The 17,792-nt window shown below is 43.7% G+C and overlaps 1 protein-coding gene across 7 annotated transcripts in view; it reads right to left on the reverse strand.

Moving 5' to 3' along the window:
* acaca (acetyl-CoA carboxylase alpha) overlaps positions 1 to 17,792 on the reverse strand; it is a 49,546-nt gene that overhangs the window by 18,171 nt on the left and 13,583 nt on the right. For 2 of the 7 annotated variants that reach the window (XM_041885994.2, XM_041885993.2), the window contains exons 15-32: positions 17,607 to 17,741; positions 17,310 to 17,456; positions 15,358 to 15,546; positions 15,130 to 15,230; positions 14,961 to 15,049; positions 14,547 to 14,671; positions 14,309 to 14,422; positions 14,089 to 14,202; positions 13,881 to 13,970; positions 13,582 to 13,700; positions 10,706 to 10,729; positions 6,133 to 6,276; positions 5,874 to 5,976; positions 4,675 to 4,782; positions 4,364 to 4,420; positions 4,039 to 4,083; positions 1,045 to 1,086; positions 6 to 221 (exon numbers count right to left, since the gene is read on the reverse strand). In XM_041885994.2, the coding sequence (XP_041741928.1) occupies positions 6 to 221; positions 1,045 to 1,086; positions 4,039 to 4,083; positions 4,364 to 4,420; positions 4,675 to 4,782; positions 5,874 to 5,976; positions 6,133 to 6,276; positions 10,706 to 10,729; positions 13,582 to 13,700; positions 13,881 to 13,970; positions 14,089 to 14,202; positions 14,309 to 14,422; positions 14,547 to 14,671; positions 14,961 to 15,049; positions 15,130 to 15,230; positions 15,358 to 15,546; positions 17,310 to 17,456; positions 17,607 to 17,741 (1,962 nt within the window). The remainder of the gene's footprint in view (positions 1 to 5; positions 222 to 1,044; positions 1,087 to 4,038; positions 4,084 to 4,363; positions 4,421 to 4,674; positions 4,783 to 5,873; positions 5,977 to 6,132; positions 6,277 to 10,705; positions 10,730 to 13,581; positions 13,701 to 13,880; positions 13,971 to 14,088; positions 14,203 to 14,308; positions 14,423 to 14,546; positions 14,672 to 14,960; positions 15,050 to 15,129; positions 15,231 to 15,357; positions 15,547 to 17,309; positions 17,457 to 17,606; positions 17,742 to 17,792) is intronic. The other 5 variants (XM_041885996.2, XM_041885995.2, XM_041885998.2 and 2 more) reach the window with 3 other exon arrangements.

Raw genomic sequence — 17,792 nt, forward strand, 5'->3', positions numbered from 1 at the left:
CTCACCTTGGTGACCAGGTCTGAGTGACGGATGATGGCCCGGACAAAGAAGCGGTAGTCTGTGACCTCTGTGCCCACCTCCACGCGGGCAGCGCCTAGATATAGGTGCATCTTGTGGTTGGCACAGGGGATGGCAGTCAGGGCAAAGTTACGCATGCGGTTCAGCTCCAGCTGGAAGGCCAGCGCAGGCTCCAAGTGACGGTAGATCCTGTCCTCCTCAAACTGGAGACGCAGGGGGACAGTCAGTTACACAGCAAGGCAGTCACACAAGAAGACACAGTCACAGACAGCAGGACACAGCCATCCACAGCAAGATACTGTCACACCAACCAATTGAGGGTTCAAGGGATGGGAATGATCTTTCCTCAAGGCCTAGAAATGACTTTACCAGTTAGGCTGCCCTACCATCATCCCCAATATTAATAGGGGCAGAAGAAGGGGAAATTGGCTGTTTCAGGAGCATTGGGTTTGTATAAGAGTAGAGGGTGCCCGCCAGCCATACACTGCATTAAGTAAATGAAATCAAAAGGCAATCTCAGCCTGCTAATGGGTGTAATTTCTCTTAAATGGGGACATCATTAAATAGTTTGTTACGGTAATGAGTTTTGGTGGTGCCATTGTAGTGAGACTATCAGGGGCTTAGGCAGGGGATGAGCCATCATTGATCATGATGGAGAGCCTTTCAGTGCCAACGAAGGGATGAGCAAGGACAGCAGGAAGGTACTTCTGCAACCATCTCATTCAAATTGCCTCACCTCAATTGTAGCCATCATGTGAAATTGACACTTGCCTAGTTGAAACTGGCTTAGCTCTTCCACTGTAACTCTAGTCTACACATTGAGAAACGTGGCGATTTGGGCTCATCTTTCATCTCAGTATTATATTCAGTCTGTGTGTTTGCACTTCAAATATGAATCCCCTTATATTTTTGGGATGGATTCAACCCATTTGTTGACCACTACCACTGAGCAGACTATTCCCAAATTATTTTATGGTAGCCCATAAAGCCAGTGTTCATATTGATAGACAGTGTGAAGACACTCACCTTGTCTCTGGACCGGAAGGTGAAGAACTTGGGGAACTCTCTCTGTGTGAGAGACAGACAGGTGAGGAGAGAGTACAGTTACACAAACAGATTCACATGTTGTGAAGAACACGCGTTGTCAACCTACCAGTTCTACTGGTTAATACAGGCTAAGAATGAGAGTTAGGGCTTTGAGTCCAGGAATTCAAGGATCCCTGCTATGCTGCAACTAAGGGTGTTTTCACATATAGTCCTCTTTAGTGTTTTCACACTTGGTCCCTTTCAGCCAATTTTTGTGAACTCAGTGTGGTTTGCTTAATTTTTTGTCCAGTGGGAACAATCCAATGGAACTCTGACCCCTCGAAAGAGCCCCCGAAGTGAACCGAACTGAGACCATCGAGAGGTGGTCTGAGTTCGGTTCGCTTGAAATCCTTGGTCCAGTTCCCTTTTTTAGGGTTCGCTTGTCATTATTCCCACACCACACACTAGACTACCGCAGCACCGTTTCCCCTGCCATAACCCTTCACACTAGACTACCACAACACCGTTTCCCCTGCCATAACCCCTCACACTAGACTACCGCAGCACCGTTTCCCCTGCCATAACCCCTCACACTAGACTACCACAACACCGTTTCCCCTGCCATAACCCCTCACACTAGACTACCGCAGCACCGTTTCCCCTGCCAAAACCCCTCAAACTAGACTACCGCAGCACCGTTTCCCCTGCCAAAACCCCTCACACTAGACTACCGCAGCACCGTTTCCCCTGCCATAACCCCTCACACTAGACTACCACAACACCGTTTCCCCTGCCATAACCCCTCACACTAGACTACCACAGCACCGTTTCCCCTGCCATAACCCCTCACATTGGTGCCACAAAAGAGAGAAGATGATGCTGTGCAGGTTCGCAGAAAAAAAAACCTGCTGTTTTTTTTTTGGATATTGATTAGCGATTGTTAAGGATGCACAGAAATTCCAAAATCTGTGGAGTTTTTAGTTCAGACAATTTTTTTGCAATATGTGATCTATAGGCTAAGAGAGCTTCATAAGCTGTTTATTCACTTGTGGGGTTTGAATAGTGTGAGAACATATTTGGTGAGAATCACAACATAGGGTACAAAATCAATTATAGTTCTTAAAGGGGCAGTAGCCTACATTGGGTGTACAATTGTCAATTAGAGCATTATTTAATCTGCAGTTATTCTTCTGCTATTTATTCTGTTACCAATAATATTTACATGTTAATAGTATCTTCTGATTAAAAGTATTATGTCTCATCTTTTAACTAAATGCAGCTAAAAGCTTCCAGAATTTGCTTCCAAAATGTAAGTAGGTATATCTAGCTGTCTGATAACACGTTCTGATGGAATGGTTTTTCCTGCACATTGTAAAAACCCAGAGTGCATTGAGTGAATGTTGGAAAAAGATCTTTGTTCCTTTCTAAACGTAGCAATGTGAATGCAAAGAGGGCTCGGACCACAAAACAGGTAAAATGAACTGGCAAAAGAGTTGAGTCCTCATTCAAAGGCAAGGGCAGTGTAAATACAAAGATAACATTTATTTTGCTGTTTTTTTTTTACCCCAGAGTTCACTTTAAAGAGGAATGAGATCGGTTATTTTCAAGAGGACTATATGTGAAAACACCCTCACTCTCCGTTCGGTTCGCGTCAGGGGGCTCTTTTGAGGGGTCTGAGTTCCTTTGGATTGTACACACCACAAAAAATTAAGTGAACCGCACTGAGTAAAAAAAAAAAACATGTCTGAAAGGGACCAAGTTTGAAAACACCCTAAAGTTACAGAACCATCTAGACTAAAAATAGACATGACATCTAGAGAACCCAATGACTGCAGGTGAAAATGACAGTGACATTCTAACAAGAGTAAGCAGGTACATTTCCTTCTAAGGTTCTACATTTCTCCCTTAATGAGCTGTGATGAGCGCTATCATGTGAATTGCTGTGAGCTTGAAGAGGAACACTATGGCATCAGTCTTTGATCAGCCACAGCCTGTTTAACATTCAACAGCCCTGATCTCGTCCTATTTGGCCTGGTGTCCGAGGGTGAAATTACAGTTTATCTTCCCAAAACGTCCTTTTTACATAATGACAGGGAGCAGTCACATCTGAACTAATGAATAAAACATTATCTTTCCAACAGGGAGTGATTTGTATTTCTGAATGCTCAAGCTAGAAGCCTGGTTGGCAGGTTTGGCTTTGGTGATCGTACCCCACTTGGCCAAACAATACTGGCCTAATTGCAAACACACTCATCAACTCAATGTGTACATGATGACAAGAGAGCTGTCAGAGAGCTGTGTTCTAGTATGCCCACTACAAGCCTGTATACAGGACTGACTTGACAACAACACAATGATGTTAGTACATCACATCCCCTATTCTCTCTATAACAGAGAATACAGGATTTAATATGTGTGAATACACTGGTCAGTGTAGTCTGTGAAGAGGGTAGGCTATTCAGAGGAACTGAGTATGTGTCTCCTGTATGAGACACAAACCCACATAATGAGGAGGGTCACACCAACGGCAGGGATTAGCTCTCATCAGCACCCGTTCTTCTCTTAAAGGGTTTCCACTAGAGAACACAGACACAAAGTCAGATTCCACAGCTACAAGGTCCAAATTGGCTACACAAATTTGCTTTTTGGTCTTAATTTAAAGTTAGGGTTAGGCATAAGGTTAGCAGTGAGGTTAAGGTTAGGTTTAAAATCAGATTTTAACAAGAGAAAATGTAGAAATGGGCGGGGTTTAGCCATTATTATGACTTTGTGGCTGTTTTAACTAGTGACGACCGAGTCAAAGGCCTGCAGTCACGGTGCGGGGAGAGAGAAGGGAACCTGGCATTTACCCACATTTCTTTAGTCTCAAATGCTGTCATTATCTCCCTGAATCCATCTAAAAGCTACTTGGAGTGCTTAAGGGAGAGTTGACGATACAGGAAGACAAACTGTACTGTTCCACAGTCATCATCCACATCCTCCCAGTCTACTCACATGAAACCTCTGGTCCACCTCATAGTTGACTGCCTTCCTGAAATCCTGTCAGCACAAACCCCACAGCAAAGGCAAGACATGGATACAGAGAGGGAAAAAAAAAGATAGAAGAGATCGAGAGCAAACAAAACAGCCAAATTTGAGATACAAATTAGTCAAATTACAGGCCATTCCAAATTAAACGTGTGACTCTCTCGTGCCGTCTGGATGTCTGTAGATTCAACCAGTATCATTGTGATTAAGATAAGATAGATTGATGGTGATTGGAAAATAGTTGCTTAGAAAACTGAGGGTAGAGTTGGGGAGTGGGAATCTTAGTCCTCACCTTCTGAGCTACCAGGAAGGTTAGCCTGCGGATGCCATGTTCAAACAGCAGGGATTTCTGGGGGATGAAGAAACAGGAAGAGAATGTGTGAGCGACCGGGAGGCAGGTAGCCTAGTGGTTAAGATCATTGGGCCAGTAACCGAAAGGTCGCTGGTTCGAATCCCCGAGCCGACTAGGTAATATATTTGTATGTGCCCTTGAGCAAGGCACTTAACCCTAATTGCTCCTGTAAATCGTTCTGGATAAGAGTGTCTGCTAAATGACTAAAATGTAAACGTGTCCAGTTGTACTTCCTGAAAAGCTCATCTGACCTCTGACTGGGTGAACTCCCGGAACATGGCAGCCAGGCCGTCGTCATCGATGTCACTGTCAGTCTTAATGGCCACATTGAGGATGTGAACAGGCTCATCTTGGATACTCTGCGTCACAAACACATGCAGACAAACATCAGTCATACAATTCAGAGAGAAAGTACAGTCACAACCAATCTTATTGGCACCCTTGATATTTGGCGCGTTCCTCTGCCTAGGCACTGCTGACACCTGCCAGATCTTACAATGCCTTGATAGGTATTTTATGTATCAGCTAACCACATCATATGTTATAGCAATCCGTCAGTCGATGACACAGTCGATGACATGGCATGCAACCAATGGTTGATGCATGCAACGCCTGAGCAGGGGGACGCGACCAAAGATAAACAAAAAATATGATATAAAATAAACAATACAAATATTGCGCTATATTGTATGTGCATTTTTTTGGGGGGAAATTATATTATTTTATACTAATACAATTGCTCCGACAAAGAGATTTTGTTTAACAAGTAATACTTTTTTTCTCTAAAAAAGACAGGGGTCAACATTTTTGGGACTGAGACTTTCTAAAATGTTTTATGAGATTGGAGAACACATTGGGAGGGATCTTAGGCCATTCCTCCATACAGAATCTTTCCAGATCCTTGATATCCTTAGTCTGCGCTTATGGACTGCCCTCTTCAATTCAAACCACAGGTTTTCAATGGGGTTCAAGTCCTGAGACTGAGATTTCTTTGTGGATTCTGAATGGAGAAATGATCTAAGTCAGATCCCTCCCAGTGTGATCTCATAAAACATTTGAGAAAAAGGCTCAGTCCCATTATCCTCGCAAGGGGAGGGTGCCGGAGTATTGAAAACAGGGGTGGCAATAATTTTGACCCCTATCTTTTTGAAAAAAAAATAAGATTACTTGTTAAACAAAATATTTTTCTCTGAGCAATTGTATGAATATAAAATAGTTTTACTCCAAATTTTTGCATCCAATATAACTCAGTATTTGTACTATTTATTTTATACAGTCTTTTTGCGCATCTTTATCAAGGGTGCCAATAATTTCAGTTGTGAATATTGCGACTAAGTGAAGAATAGCAAGGTCATTCTACTTTGTAGCATTAAACAAAGGGCTCTCTCAGTCACAATACTCTCTAGTGTTGCAATACACCTCAGAATCAGTACTAGCAGACAGTTCTGACCTTGATGTCTTCCTCTCCATAGAGCACAGGGTTCCCTCCCTCTGGGAAGGTAGGGCTGTGAGGAGGAGAGTCAGAGAAGCAGCTCATCACGTCTTTAATGTTCCTGAGGGAGAGGAAAGGACCACGGTTAGACACCACACACACTTAAGGTAATATCTCAGTATTACAGCTCCAATTCAATAACGCCATTTCCCAACGTGGGATAATAACAACATTATAATGTAATGATTTTGATAAGGTCAAAGAGCCCAGCCCTCACCTGGTGAACTCCTGGAAGGAGCGGAAGGAGACCATGGCTCCCATGCGCTGGCAGGGTGGGGTGAAGGAGGTGTCCAGGAGGACGTCACTCACGCTGCCCACGTGCACCATGCCGTAGTGGTTCAGGTTGGACGAGAACGTCATCCTGGGATCACAACACAGACAGCCGTTTGACCAGGGTCCTGCAGCAAACACATTCACTAACCCAGAGCAGGGATCAGGGAAGAGCCCATTTATGGCCCAAAGAGAGTCACCTTAAAGAGCCCCTCACCAGCCAGTTCTATCACACAGCAGTATTTATTATCTCTGTGATAAGCTGCTGGGACAGAAGGAACATTGTGACTCCTCATTCACTTCCATTCTAACACTAATATAGCACAGTGTTCTCACAGAGAACAGTGAATGAGGATCTGACTATAAGAACCATATATGCCTCTTCTAGATCTGGATGTAATACTCATGGAACAACACAGCAGCAGTGTTCAAATGCTAAGAGGTAGATTAAGTGAAAGAAGAGCACATCTGTATAAATGTTAGTGGACATGGAAGCATAGTAGATTATCCCTCAGCCAAACATAGTAGAAAGACCTCAAATTCTTCTAGGTGTTTTTAGTATTCAGAGGTCCTTCCCTCCCCTCCACACAGAGGCCAAGTCCCCTTTTAGCGAGGTTAGGCCCAGAAGTTAGCTCACAGAATGATATGATATATACATGTAGCTCAGCTGGTAGAGCACGGCGCTTGTAACGCCAAGGTAGTGGGTTCGATCCCCGGGACCACCCATACACAAAAATGTATGCACGCATGACTAAGTCGCTTTGGATAAAAGCGTCTGCTAAATGGCATATTATTATTATTATTATTATTATATAGCCTAGAGGCTGCTATTGGGCCCAACCTGTCCAAAGAGTCATCCGTATCTGGAGGTTTATTCTCCTCCGTTTTAGCATCATCCTTTGTTTTATCATCCTGTGCTTTAGTGTCCTGTATTTTACTGTCCACAGACACAGGCTTAAGAAGATGCAGGGGCAGGGCAGCCAGTTTCCTGAGAGGACAGGACAGCAGCAGGAAGCACATTCAGAACATAGCTAGCACAACGCGAAACAGGACATCTGATCTCACTCAGCAATATTTGATAACATTCTGTTACAGAATATTACACAGTTAATGTACATGTAGCCTACAACATCTTTTGACTCCCCATTTCACCGGAACAAGATCCATGCTTTGTATACAGACAATATAGCATACAGTACATACACACCTACAATACAACCCACAGAAATAGACAGACAGAGACTCTTTGTCTTCCCAGTATGCTGCATTATGCCATGCTGTTGCCATTGACTTCATAAACGACCCATGATCAACCAGATTCAGCTCCAATTGTAAAAATCTGATACATTTTTGGGATAATTTGTAACACAGAACAAGCAGTATAGCCAAACATTTAAATAATGCCAAACGTTATCTTGTCTTGCCACAAGATGCACTAATATATGTATATGTATGTGTGTGTGTGTGTATATATATATATATATATATATATATATATATATATATATATATATACACACACACATACACACATGTACACACACACTGCTCAAAAAAATTAAGGGAACACTAAAATAACACATCCTAGATCTGAATGAATGAAATAATCTTATTAAATACTTTTTTCTTTACATAGTTGAATGTGCTGACAACAAAATCACACAAAAATTATCAATGGAAATCAGATTTATCAACCCATGGAGGTCTGGATTTGAAGTCACCCTCAAAATTAAAGTGGAAAACCACACTACAGGCTGATCCAACTTTGATGTAATGTCCTTAAAACAAGTCAAAATTAGGCTCAGTAGTGTGTGTGGCCTCCACGTGCCTGTATGACCTCCCTACAACGCCTGGGCATGCTCCTGATGAGGTGGCGGATGGTCTCCTGAGGGATCTCCTCCCAGACCTGGACTAAAGCATCCGCCAACTCCTGGACAGTCTGTGGTGCAACGTGGCGTTGGTGGATGGAGCGAGACATGATGTCCCAGATGTGCTCAATTGGATTCAGGTCTGGGGAACGGGCGGGCCAGTCCACAGCATCAATGCCTTCCTCTTGCAGGAACTGCTGACACACTCCAGCCACATGAGGTCTAGCATTGTCTTGCATTAGGAGGAACCCAGGGCCAACCGCACCAGCATATGGTCTCACAAGGGGTCTGAGGATCTCATCTCGGTACCTAATGGCAGTCAGGCTACCTCTGGCGAGCACATGGAGGGCTGTGCGGCCCCCCAAAGAAATGCCACCCCACACCATGACTGACCCACCGCCAAACCGGTCATGCTGGAGGATGTTGCAGGCAGCAGAACGTTCTCCATGGCGTCTCCAGACTCTGTCACGTGCTCAGTGTGAACCTGCTTTCATCTGTGAAGAGCACAGGGCGCCAGTGGCGAATTTGCCAATCTTGGTGTTCTCTGGCAAATGCCAAACGTCCTGCACGGTGTTGGGCTGTAAGCACAACCCCCACCTGTGGACGTCGGGCCCTCATACCACCCTCATGGAGTCTGTTTCTGACCGTTTGAGCAGACACATGCACATTTGTGGCCTGCTGGAGGTCATTTTGCAGGGGTCTGGCAGTGCTCCTCCTGCTCCTCCTTGCACAAAGGCGGAGGTAGCAGTCCTGCTGCTGGGTTGTTGCCCTCCTACGGCCTCCTCCACGTCTCCTGATGTACTGGCCTGTCTCCTGGTAGCGCCTCCATGCTCTGGACACTACGCTGACAGACACAGAAAACCGTCTTGCCACAGCTCGCATTGATGTGCCATCCTGGATGAGCTGCACTACCTGAGCCACTTGTGTGGATTGTAGACTCCGTTTCATGCTACCACTAGAGTGAAAGCACCGCCAGCATTCAAAAGTGACCAAAACATCAGCCAGGAAGCATAGGAACTGAGAAGTGGTCTGTGGTCACCACCTGCAAAACCAGTCCTTTATTGGGGGTGTCTTGCTAATTGCCTATAATTTCCACCTGTTGTCTATTCCATTTGCACAACAGCATGTGACATTTATTGTCAATCAGTGTTGCTTCCTAAGTGGACAGTTTGATATCACAGAAGTGTGATTGACTTGGAGTTACATTGTGTTGTTTAAGTGTTCCCTTTATTTTTTTGAGCAGTATATATATATATATATCACATATATATATATACACACACACACACACACATATATACAGTATCTCACAAAAGTGAGTACACCCCTCACATTTTTTTAAATATTTGAGTATATCTTTTCATGTGACAACACAGAAGAAATTACACTTTGCTACAATGTAAAGTAGTGAGTGTACAGCTTGTATAACAGTGTACATTTGCTGTCCCCTCAAAATAACTCACACAGCCATTAATGTCTAAACCGCTGGCAATGCTTTCCAACAGTCTTGAAGAACGTTCTTGACATTTTACGGATTGACTGACCATGTCTTAAAGTAATGATGGACTGTCGTTTCTCTTTTCTTATTTGAGCTGTTATTGCCATAATATGGACATTGGTCTTTTACCAAATAGGGCTATCTTCTGTATACCACCCCTACTTTATCACAGCACAACTGATTGGCTCAAACACATTAAGAAGTAAAGAAGTTCCACAAATTCACTTTTAACAAGGCACACCTGTTAATTGAAATGCATTCCAGGTGACTACCTCATGAAGCTGGTTGAGAGAATGCCAAGAGTGTACAAAGCTGTCATCGAGGCAAAGGGTGGCTACTTTGAAGAATCTCAAATATAAAATATATTTTGATTTGTTTAACACTTTGTTGGTACAACATGATTCAATGTGTTTTTTCATAGTTTATGTCTTCACTATTATTTTACAATGTAGTAAAAATAAAGAAAAACCCTGGAATGAGTAGGTGTGTCCAAACTTTTGACTGGTACTGATATATATATATATATATATATATATATATATATATATATATATATATATATATATATATATATATATATATATATATATATATATATATATATGAGAGAGAGAGAAAAAATAAAACGCAACATGCATCAACTTCAAAGACTTTACTAAGTTACAGTTCATACAAGGATGTAAACAAATTTGTGCACAAAATTGGAGAGAAATAAGCTTTTTGTGTGTATGGGAAATATCAGTGCTCTTTTATTTCTGCTCATGAAACATGGGAGCAACACTTTACATGTTGCATTTATATTTTTGTTTAGTGTAGATCGTGAAATTACAATTTGATTAAATTCTAAATGTTGCAGGCATTACGGCTTTTAGCCACATTTCTCTGCAGATGATTGTTTGACCATGCTGCTTTCTAGTCTAGAGCTTCTACAGGTCTACCAGATGAGGCTGGTGGGAGGAGCTATAGAGGACGGGCTCATTGTAATAGCTGGAATATAATAAATGGAACGGAGTCAAACGTGGTTTCCATATGTTTGATACTGTTCCACTGTTTCAATTCCAGCCATTACAATGAGCCCGCCCTCCTACAGCTCCTCCCATCAGCCTCCACTAAGTTCTACATATTGGTTGCAATAAGAAGAATGTGTACTATACCTGTTTAGAGTTGGGATGTTCCCTCTGCAATCAAACAACACTGATTGGTTAGTTAGGCAGGCAGGCATCAGTAGGAGGATGCAGTCAGGGCTCAGAGAAGTGTGTGTGAATCATACAAGTGTGAGACTACGTGTTATGGATTTGGTTAGCGTGTCATATGGTACATTTTGAACATGGTGTTACCCCTGACAACCTAACATATTATAACAATCTTTATCATAAGGTAGGCCTTATTGTTGACTTCTCAAGGGCTTCATGAACTAACAATGTATTACAAGTGACAGCACATGGGCTGGATGTTCAGCGGTGTCAGAGCCTGTCCCTTTTATAACAAGACATCAATGTGACACCCTAGGGCACTGTCATACATCAAATATATTGTCTCATAAACACACACATTGCACTCTACAACTGATCCTCCAGAAATGCAACAATAGTCCTAAGCCTCCCTAGAGGCCTATTCTTTGGTCAGAGAGTATTGGTTCATTCCTGAGGTGGGAGACATGCATGTATGCAGCTAGCTTAGTTCCAATGAGGAAGCCAATCATGGTTGGTTAATGCAAATGGCTTAAACATTTAAAAAAAGGTTAAACCAGGTGCATGCAACAATCTGAGCACAGCAGTCAATGAGAGATGGTTACAGCATCTCATGTCTGAGGGATCAACACACTGGATCAAACAGTTATATATCAGCCATATCAAATTGTACATGGGCACAGCAGCAAGAAGCAAAGAGATCATCATCCACAACATTACACACAGAACATGGGTATGTATCTGGGATCCATAACAGGCAGTCGACACAAACGTCGAAAATGTACAGTACAAGTCCTGAGTCTCTCTGGTTGTGTGTCACTGAAATAGATGTGAGACATATCTTCAGAAAGTTTAAACAATCTTGCAGTCATCCAGTGGACAGACTGGAGAGATCAACAAAAGTGGGACTCTTATGCTGACAGGAGACTAGTTACAGTTTCCACTCACACATTCTTTGTAAACCAGAGAAAGTATTTGAGCTCTCACAAAATACTTGCTTTTGCACATGAGGAGCGTTTTTCAGGGGTTGAACACAGTGGAATGTGGGTAAAAGAAGCAAGGCACCATAGATGAGAACTGGACCCTTCTGGAGATGGTGAAAGACAGTACTCTCCTTATACAGACTCTGGTCTCTTTTAGTGCTCATCTCCCATATAGAACCACCTCCCATATACAGTGCATTCGGAAAGTATTCAGACCCCTTCACTATTTCCACATTTTGTTACGTTACAGCCTTATTCCAAAATTGATTAAATTGTTTTTCCCCCCCCCTCAATCTACACACAATACCCCATAATGACAAAGCAAAAACAGGTTTAGACATTTTTGAAAATGTATTAAAAATACAAAACTGAAATATCACATTTACATAAGTATTCAGACCCTTTACTCAGTACTTTGTTGAAGCACCTTTAGCAGCGATTACAGCTTTGAGTCTTCTTGGGTATGACGCTACAAGCATGGCACACTTGTATTTGGGGAGTTTCTCACATTCTTCTCTGCAGATCCTCTCAAACTCTGTCAGGTTGGATGGGGAGCGTCGCTGCACAACTATTTTCAGGTCTCTCCAGAGATGTTTGATCAGGTTCAAGTCCGGGCTCTGGCTGGGCCACTCAAGGACATTCAGAGACTTGTCCCGAAGCCACTCCTGCGTTGTCTTGGCTGTGTGCTTACGGTCGTTGTCCTGTTGGAAGGTGAACCGTCGCCCCAGTCCGAGGTCCTGAGAGCTCTGGAGCAGGTTTTCATCAAGGATCTCTGTACTTTGCTCCGTTTATCTTTCCCTCGATCATGACTAGTCTCCCAGTCCCTGCCTCTGAAAAACATCCCCACAGCATAATGCTGCCAACACGCTTCACCATAGTGATGGTGCCAGGTTTCCTCCAGACTTGACGCTTGGCATTCAGGCCAAAGAGTTCAATCTTGGTTTCATCAGACCAGAAAATCTTGTTTCTCATGGTCTGAGAGTCCTTTAGGTGCCTTTTGGCAAACTCCAAGCGGGCTGTCATGTGCCTTTTACTGAGGAGTGGCTTCCGTCTGGCCACGCTACCATAAAGGCCTGATTGGTGGAGTGCTGCAGAAATGGTTGTCCTTCTGGAAGGTACTCCTATCTCCACAGAGAAACTCCAGAGCGCTGTCAGAGTGACCATCGGGTTCTTGGTCACCTCCCTGACCAAGGCCCTTCTCCCCCGATTGCTCAATTTGGCCGGGCGGCCAGCTCTAGGAAGAGTCTTGGTGGTTCCAAACTTCTTCAATTTAAGAATGATGGAGGCCACTGTGTTCTTGGGGACCTTCAGTGCTGCAGACATTTTTGGGGTCACTTCCCCAGATCTGTGCCTCAACACAATCCTGTCTTGGAGTTCTACGGACAATTCCTTCGACCTCATGGCTTGGTTTTTGCTCTGACATGCACTGTCAACTGTGGGATCTTATATAGACAGGTGTGTGCCTTTCCAAATCATGTCCAATCAATTGAATTTACCCCAGGTGGACTCCAATCAAGTTGTAGAAACATCTCAAGGATGATCAATGGAAACAGCATGCACCGGAGCTCAATTTCAAGTCTCATACCAAAGGGTCTGAATACCTATGTAAATAAAGGCATTTCTGTTTTTAATTTACATTTGCAAAAATGTCTAAAAACCTGTTTTCACTTTGTCATTATGGGGTAGTGTGTAGATTGATGAGGAAAACAATTAATTTAATCCATTTTAGAAAAAGGCTGTAATGTAACAAAATGTGGAAAAAGTGAAGGGGTCTGAATACTTTTCGAATGCACTGTAGAACCACCTCCCATATAGAACCACGTCCCATATAGAACCATCTGGTGTGTGTGTGTGTACCTGTTGGGGTGGGAGGTAGGCAGCATGAACTGGAACTCTACGATGCAGGTGTTGTCCTTCAGCTGTCTGTGCTGGACGCTGTTGAGCTCGTAGGCGATGTAGGCTCTACGTACATACACCTGGGATGGGGAACACAGACACAAGAGAGTTAAGACAGTAGAGATCTGGCTACAGTGGAGGATCGTTACCTTTAATCCCCTGAAATGTCACTCTTAGTTCAGTGGCAAATACAGTTAAATTCCCTGGGCAACCAGCTATGGTGGCTTTGAATCCAAAAACCACGGTCTGCTTCCTCTCACCTCCAGAGCAGCCATCCGGACCACCTGGTTACTGTGGTAGAAGAAGTTGGGCAGCACATCAAAGATGGACGTCTCGGACAGGATCAGTTTCTACAAAGAACGAGAGAGAATTCAGAATCTTGAAAATGCTGTGAAAAAGTAACAAGGATCCTCAATCCACTGCCTTCAGCAATGTCAATAAAAAGTCAACAACGGCCATTGTCCCTACCTGCAGGTTCTCAATGCAGAACTGGTGTCCGTACATGTCGATGGCAGAGAGGAAGATGGACTCCACCTGGTTGTGGCGGAGCTCGTAGGAGGGGAGGTGGGAGGCGATCAGCACCTGAGGAGGGGGAAACAGAGGGGAGTGAGAAGATGACAACTCTTACCCTGATCAATCACAAAAACAGGAAGACCCCCTTCAGAGACAGGAAGTGATGAGTGCTGACCTGGCGGGCGCGCAGTGCCACCTTGGCGTTGGTGGTCTTGCTGAGCTGGGTGAGCTCTGTCAGAATGGCCATCAGCTCGTCAGTCAGGGTGGGGTCACGACCACACAGCTGGTCCTACAACACACACACAACTCTGGTCTTAAACAGACAGGACAACACACACAGTCAACTCTGTGTCTCACAAACACACTTATGAATTAATCATGACCAATATATTCATAAAGAGGGAAGGACTTACAATGAGCATGGTGACCAGGAGGTTCTTCTTGGTGACCTGGGCGTGCGAGAAGATGTAGTTTAACACGTTGGCCATGTCTCCCTTGTTCTCCTCACGCAGTGTGAACACACACTTGTCGTAGTGTCCTGGAATCACACACACACACACAGTATACAGGATGCAGAGGAAAAGGAAAATCAAACGGAACTCAAAGTAAGGCGCAAATGAAATGTGTGTTGTCTAACAGTGCCCTCACGTGGACAAATAGAGCAACTGCAGTCCTGAGAGAAGACCTTTGCATCCTATTTATAAATCAAAGACCTACAAGACTAAAAAGCAAAGGCTAATCCTTTCCTTTTCCTCTATACCAACCCAGGAACACTCATTGCTTAACATAGCCTGTTAATGTTCGCAGTAGAGTGTAATGTTCCTCACCATTCTGGAACTGGACCTCTACTTTAAGGTACTGTCTGAGCAGGTCCATCACCACAGCCTTCATGTGACCACGGATGCCACTGCGGTACCTGGGTACAAAGACAACATGGGCATGGTCTGGCACAGAGAATCAGCAATTAAAATTCCTGAAGCTGAGAGCAGGACTCACTTCTGCACCAGCTGTACAATGCTCTGAGTGTTCATGAAGAACACCTCTCTCTCCGACTTCCTGTTCAGAGTGGCAGCATGACTGTCCAGGATGTTGGCAATCTGGACCAAAGAACAGGCAAAATCAGTCAGGTGTATTCCCAATGCACTCTGCATATCAACAACTTAATATAACCATAAATAATGTAATAACAAACCTGAATAATACAATGTGTGTGTGTGTGTGTACCTGCTGGCTGGGAAACTGGCAGAGCACAGAGGTAATGTTGCTGGCGTACTGGGCCATCTCCTTCTTGATGCATTTCTCTACAGCGAGGGGGATCCGGCCTGACACACTGGTCATAATGTCCTGTAGCTCCAACAGCGGCAGGGAGGGGTCCCGAAGAGTCTTCATCAGCCTCTCCACCCACTCCTTGAGCTGGGAAAACAAACACACGCACACACAATATTACCAATTTATACGGATTAATGTTTGAACACAGAATATTGGCATCTTTTGTTTTTACATTTTTGCACGTATGCGAGTGTGTGTATGTATGCGTGCGAAAGTATTCACCCCCTTGGCATTTTTCGTATTTTTTTGCCTTACAACCTGGAATTAAAATGGATTTTTTGGGGGTTTGTATCATTTGATTTACACAACATGCCTACCACTATGAAGATGCAAAATATTTTTTTATGGTGAAAAAAAACAAGAAATAAGAAAAAAAACAATACTTGAGCGTGCATAACTATTCACCCCACCAAAGTCAATACTTTGTAGAGCCACCTTTTGCAGCAATTACAGCTGCAAGTCTCTTGGGGTATGTCTCTATAAGCTTGGCACATCTAGCCACTTGGATTTTTGCCCATTCTTCAAGGCAGAACTGCTCCAGCTCCTTCAAGTTGGATGGGTTCCGCTGGTGTACAGCAATCTTTGAGTCATACCTCAGATTCTCAATTGGATTGAGGTCTGGGCTTTGACTAGGCCATTCCAAGACATTTAAATGTTTCCCCTTAAACCACTCAAGTGTTGCTTTAGCAGTATGCTTAGGGTCATTGTCCTGCTGGAAGGTGAACCTCCGTCCCAGTCTCAAATCTCTGGAAGACTGAAACAGGTTTCCCTCAAGAATTTCCCTGTATTTAGCGCCATCCATCATTCCTTCAATTCTGACCAGTTTCCCAGTCCCTGCCGATGAAAAACATTCCCACAGTGTGATGCTGCCACCACCATGCTTCACTGTGGGGATGGTGTTCTCGGGGTGATGAGGTGTTGGGTTTGCGCCAGACATAGCGTTTTCCTTGATGGCCAAAAAGCTAAATTTGTCTCATCTGACCAGAGTACCTTCTTCCATATGTTTGGGGAGTCTCCCACATGCCTTTTGGCGAACACCAAACGTGCTTGGTTATTTTTTTCTTTAAGCAATGGTTTTTTTATGGCCACTCTTCCGTAAAGCCCAGCTCTGTGGAGTGTACGGCTTAAAGTGGTCCTATGAACAGATACTCCTGCAGGGTTATCTTTGGTCTCTTTGTTGCCTCTCTGATTAATGCCCTCCTTGCCTGGTCCGTGAGTTTTGGTAAGTGGCCCTCTCTTGGCAGGTTTGTTGTGCTGCCATATTCTTTCAATTTTTTAATAATGGATTTAATGATGCTCCGTGGGATGTTCAAAGTTTCAGATATTTTTTTATAACCCAACCCTGCTCTGTACTTCTCCACAACTTTGTCCCTGACCTGTTTGGAGAGCTCCTTGGTCTTCATGGTGCCGCTTGCTTGGTGGTGCCCCTTGCTTAGTGGTGTTGCAGACTCTGGAGCCTTTCAGAACAGGTGTATATATACTGAGATCATTTGACAGATCAAGTAACACTTAGATTGCACACAGGTGGACTTTTTAAAAACTAATTATGTGACTTCTGAAGGTATTTGGTTGCACCAGATCTTATTTAGGGGCTTCATATCAAAGGGGGTGAATACATATGCACGCACCACTTTTCCATTATTAATTATTTAGAATTTTTTGAAACAAGTTATTTTTTTCATTTCACTTCACCAATTTGGACTATTTTGTGTATGTCCATTACATGAAATCCAAATAAAAATCCATTTAAATTACAGGTTGTAATGCAACAAAATAGGAAAAACGCCAAGGGGGATGAATACTTTTGCAAGGCACTGTATGTATGTGCAGTAGTAGTGGACAACTACCTTTCCACTGAAAAAGGGTTCAGGCAGGCAGAAGCCACTCATGATGTGCACCAGGTGGTCCAGGGTGCTGTGGAAGACCCTGTGAAGCTTCTCTCCTCTCAACGCCACCGCCTGGATGATGGGCAGAGCCTCGTGGTGCAGCTCCGCCTGAGAGACACGCACGTTACAAAATACTTCTAAAGTCTCACATGGAACATTCAGTTTTGCTAATCCATATTTCCAGTACAAAATACAAGGAGCATATTTAGTTAAATATTGCTAAATTACCCAGTGTCAGACACATCCTGCCACACTGACCTGTTGTACCCTGCTAGGATCATCTAACTGCAGCTTGGCGATGACACAGCCAGGCTCCAGCACGGCACCAGCCCTCTTCACATAGTGGATACAGCCAGACTCCAGCGCAGTCAGCGTCATCACCATCTTCATCACCTGAAACAGGTGGAGTGTGTGCCGTTGGCCAAACCATATCTTACCTAAATA

This window comes from Coregonus clupeaformis, chromosome 9 (genome assembly GCF_020615455.1).
Source record: "Coregonus clupeaformis isolate EN_2021a chromosome 9, ASM2061545v1, whole genome shotgun sequence".
Classification (NCBI taxonomy): Eukaryota; Metazoa; Chordata; class Actinopteri; order Salmoniformes; family Salmonidae; genus Coregonus; species Coregonus clupeaformis.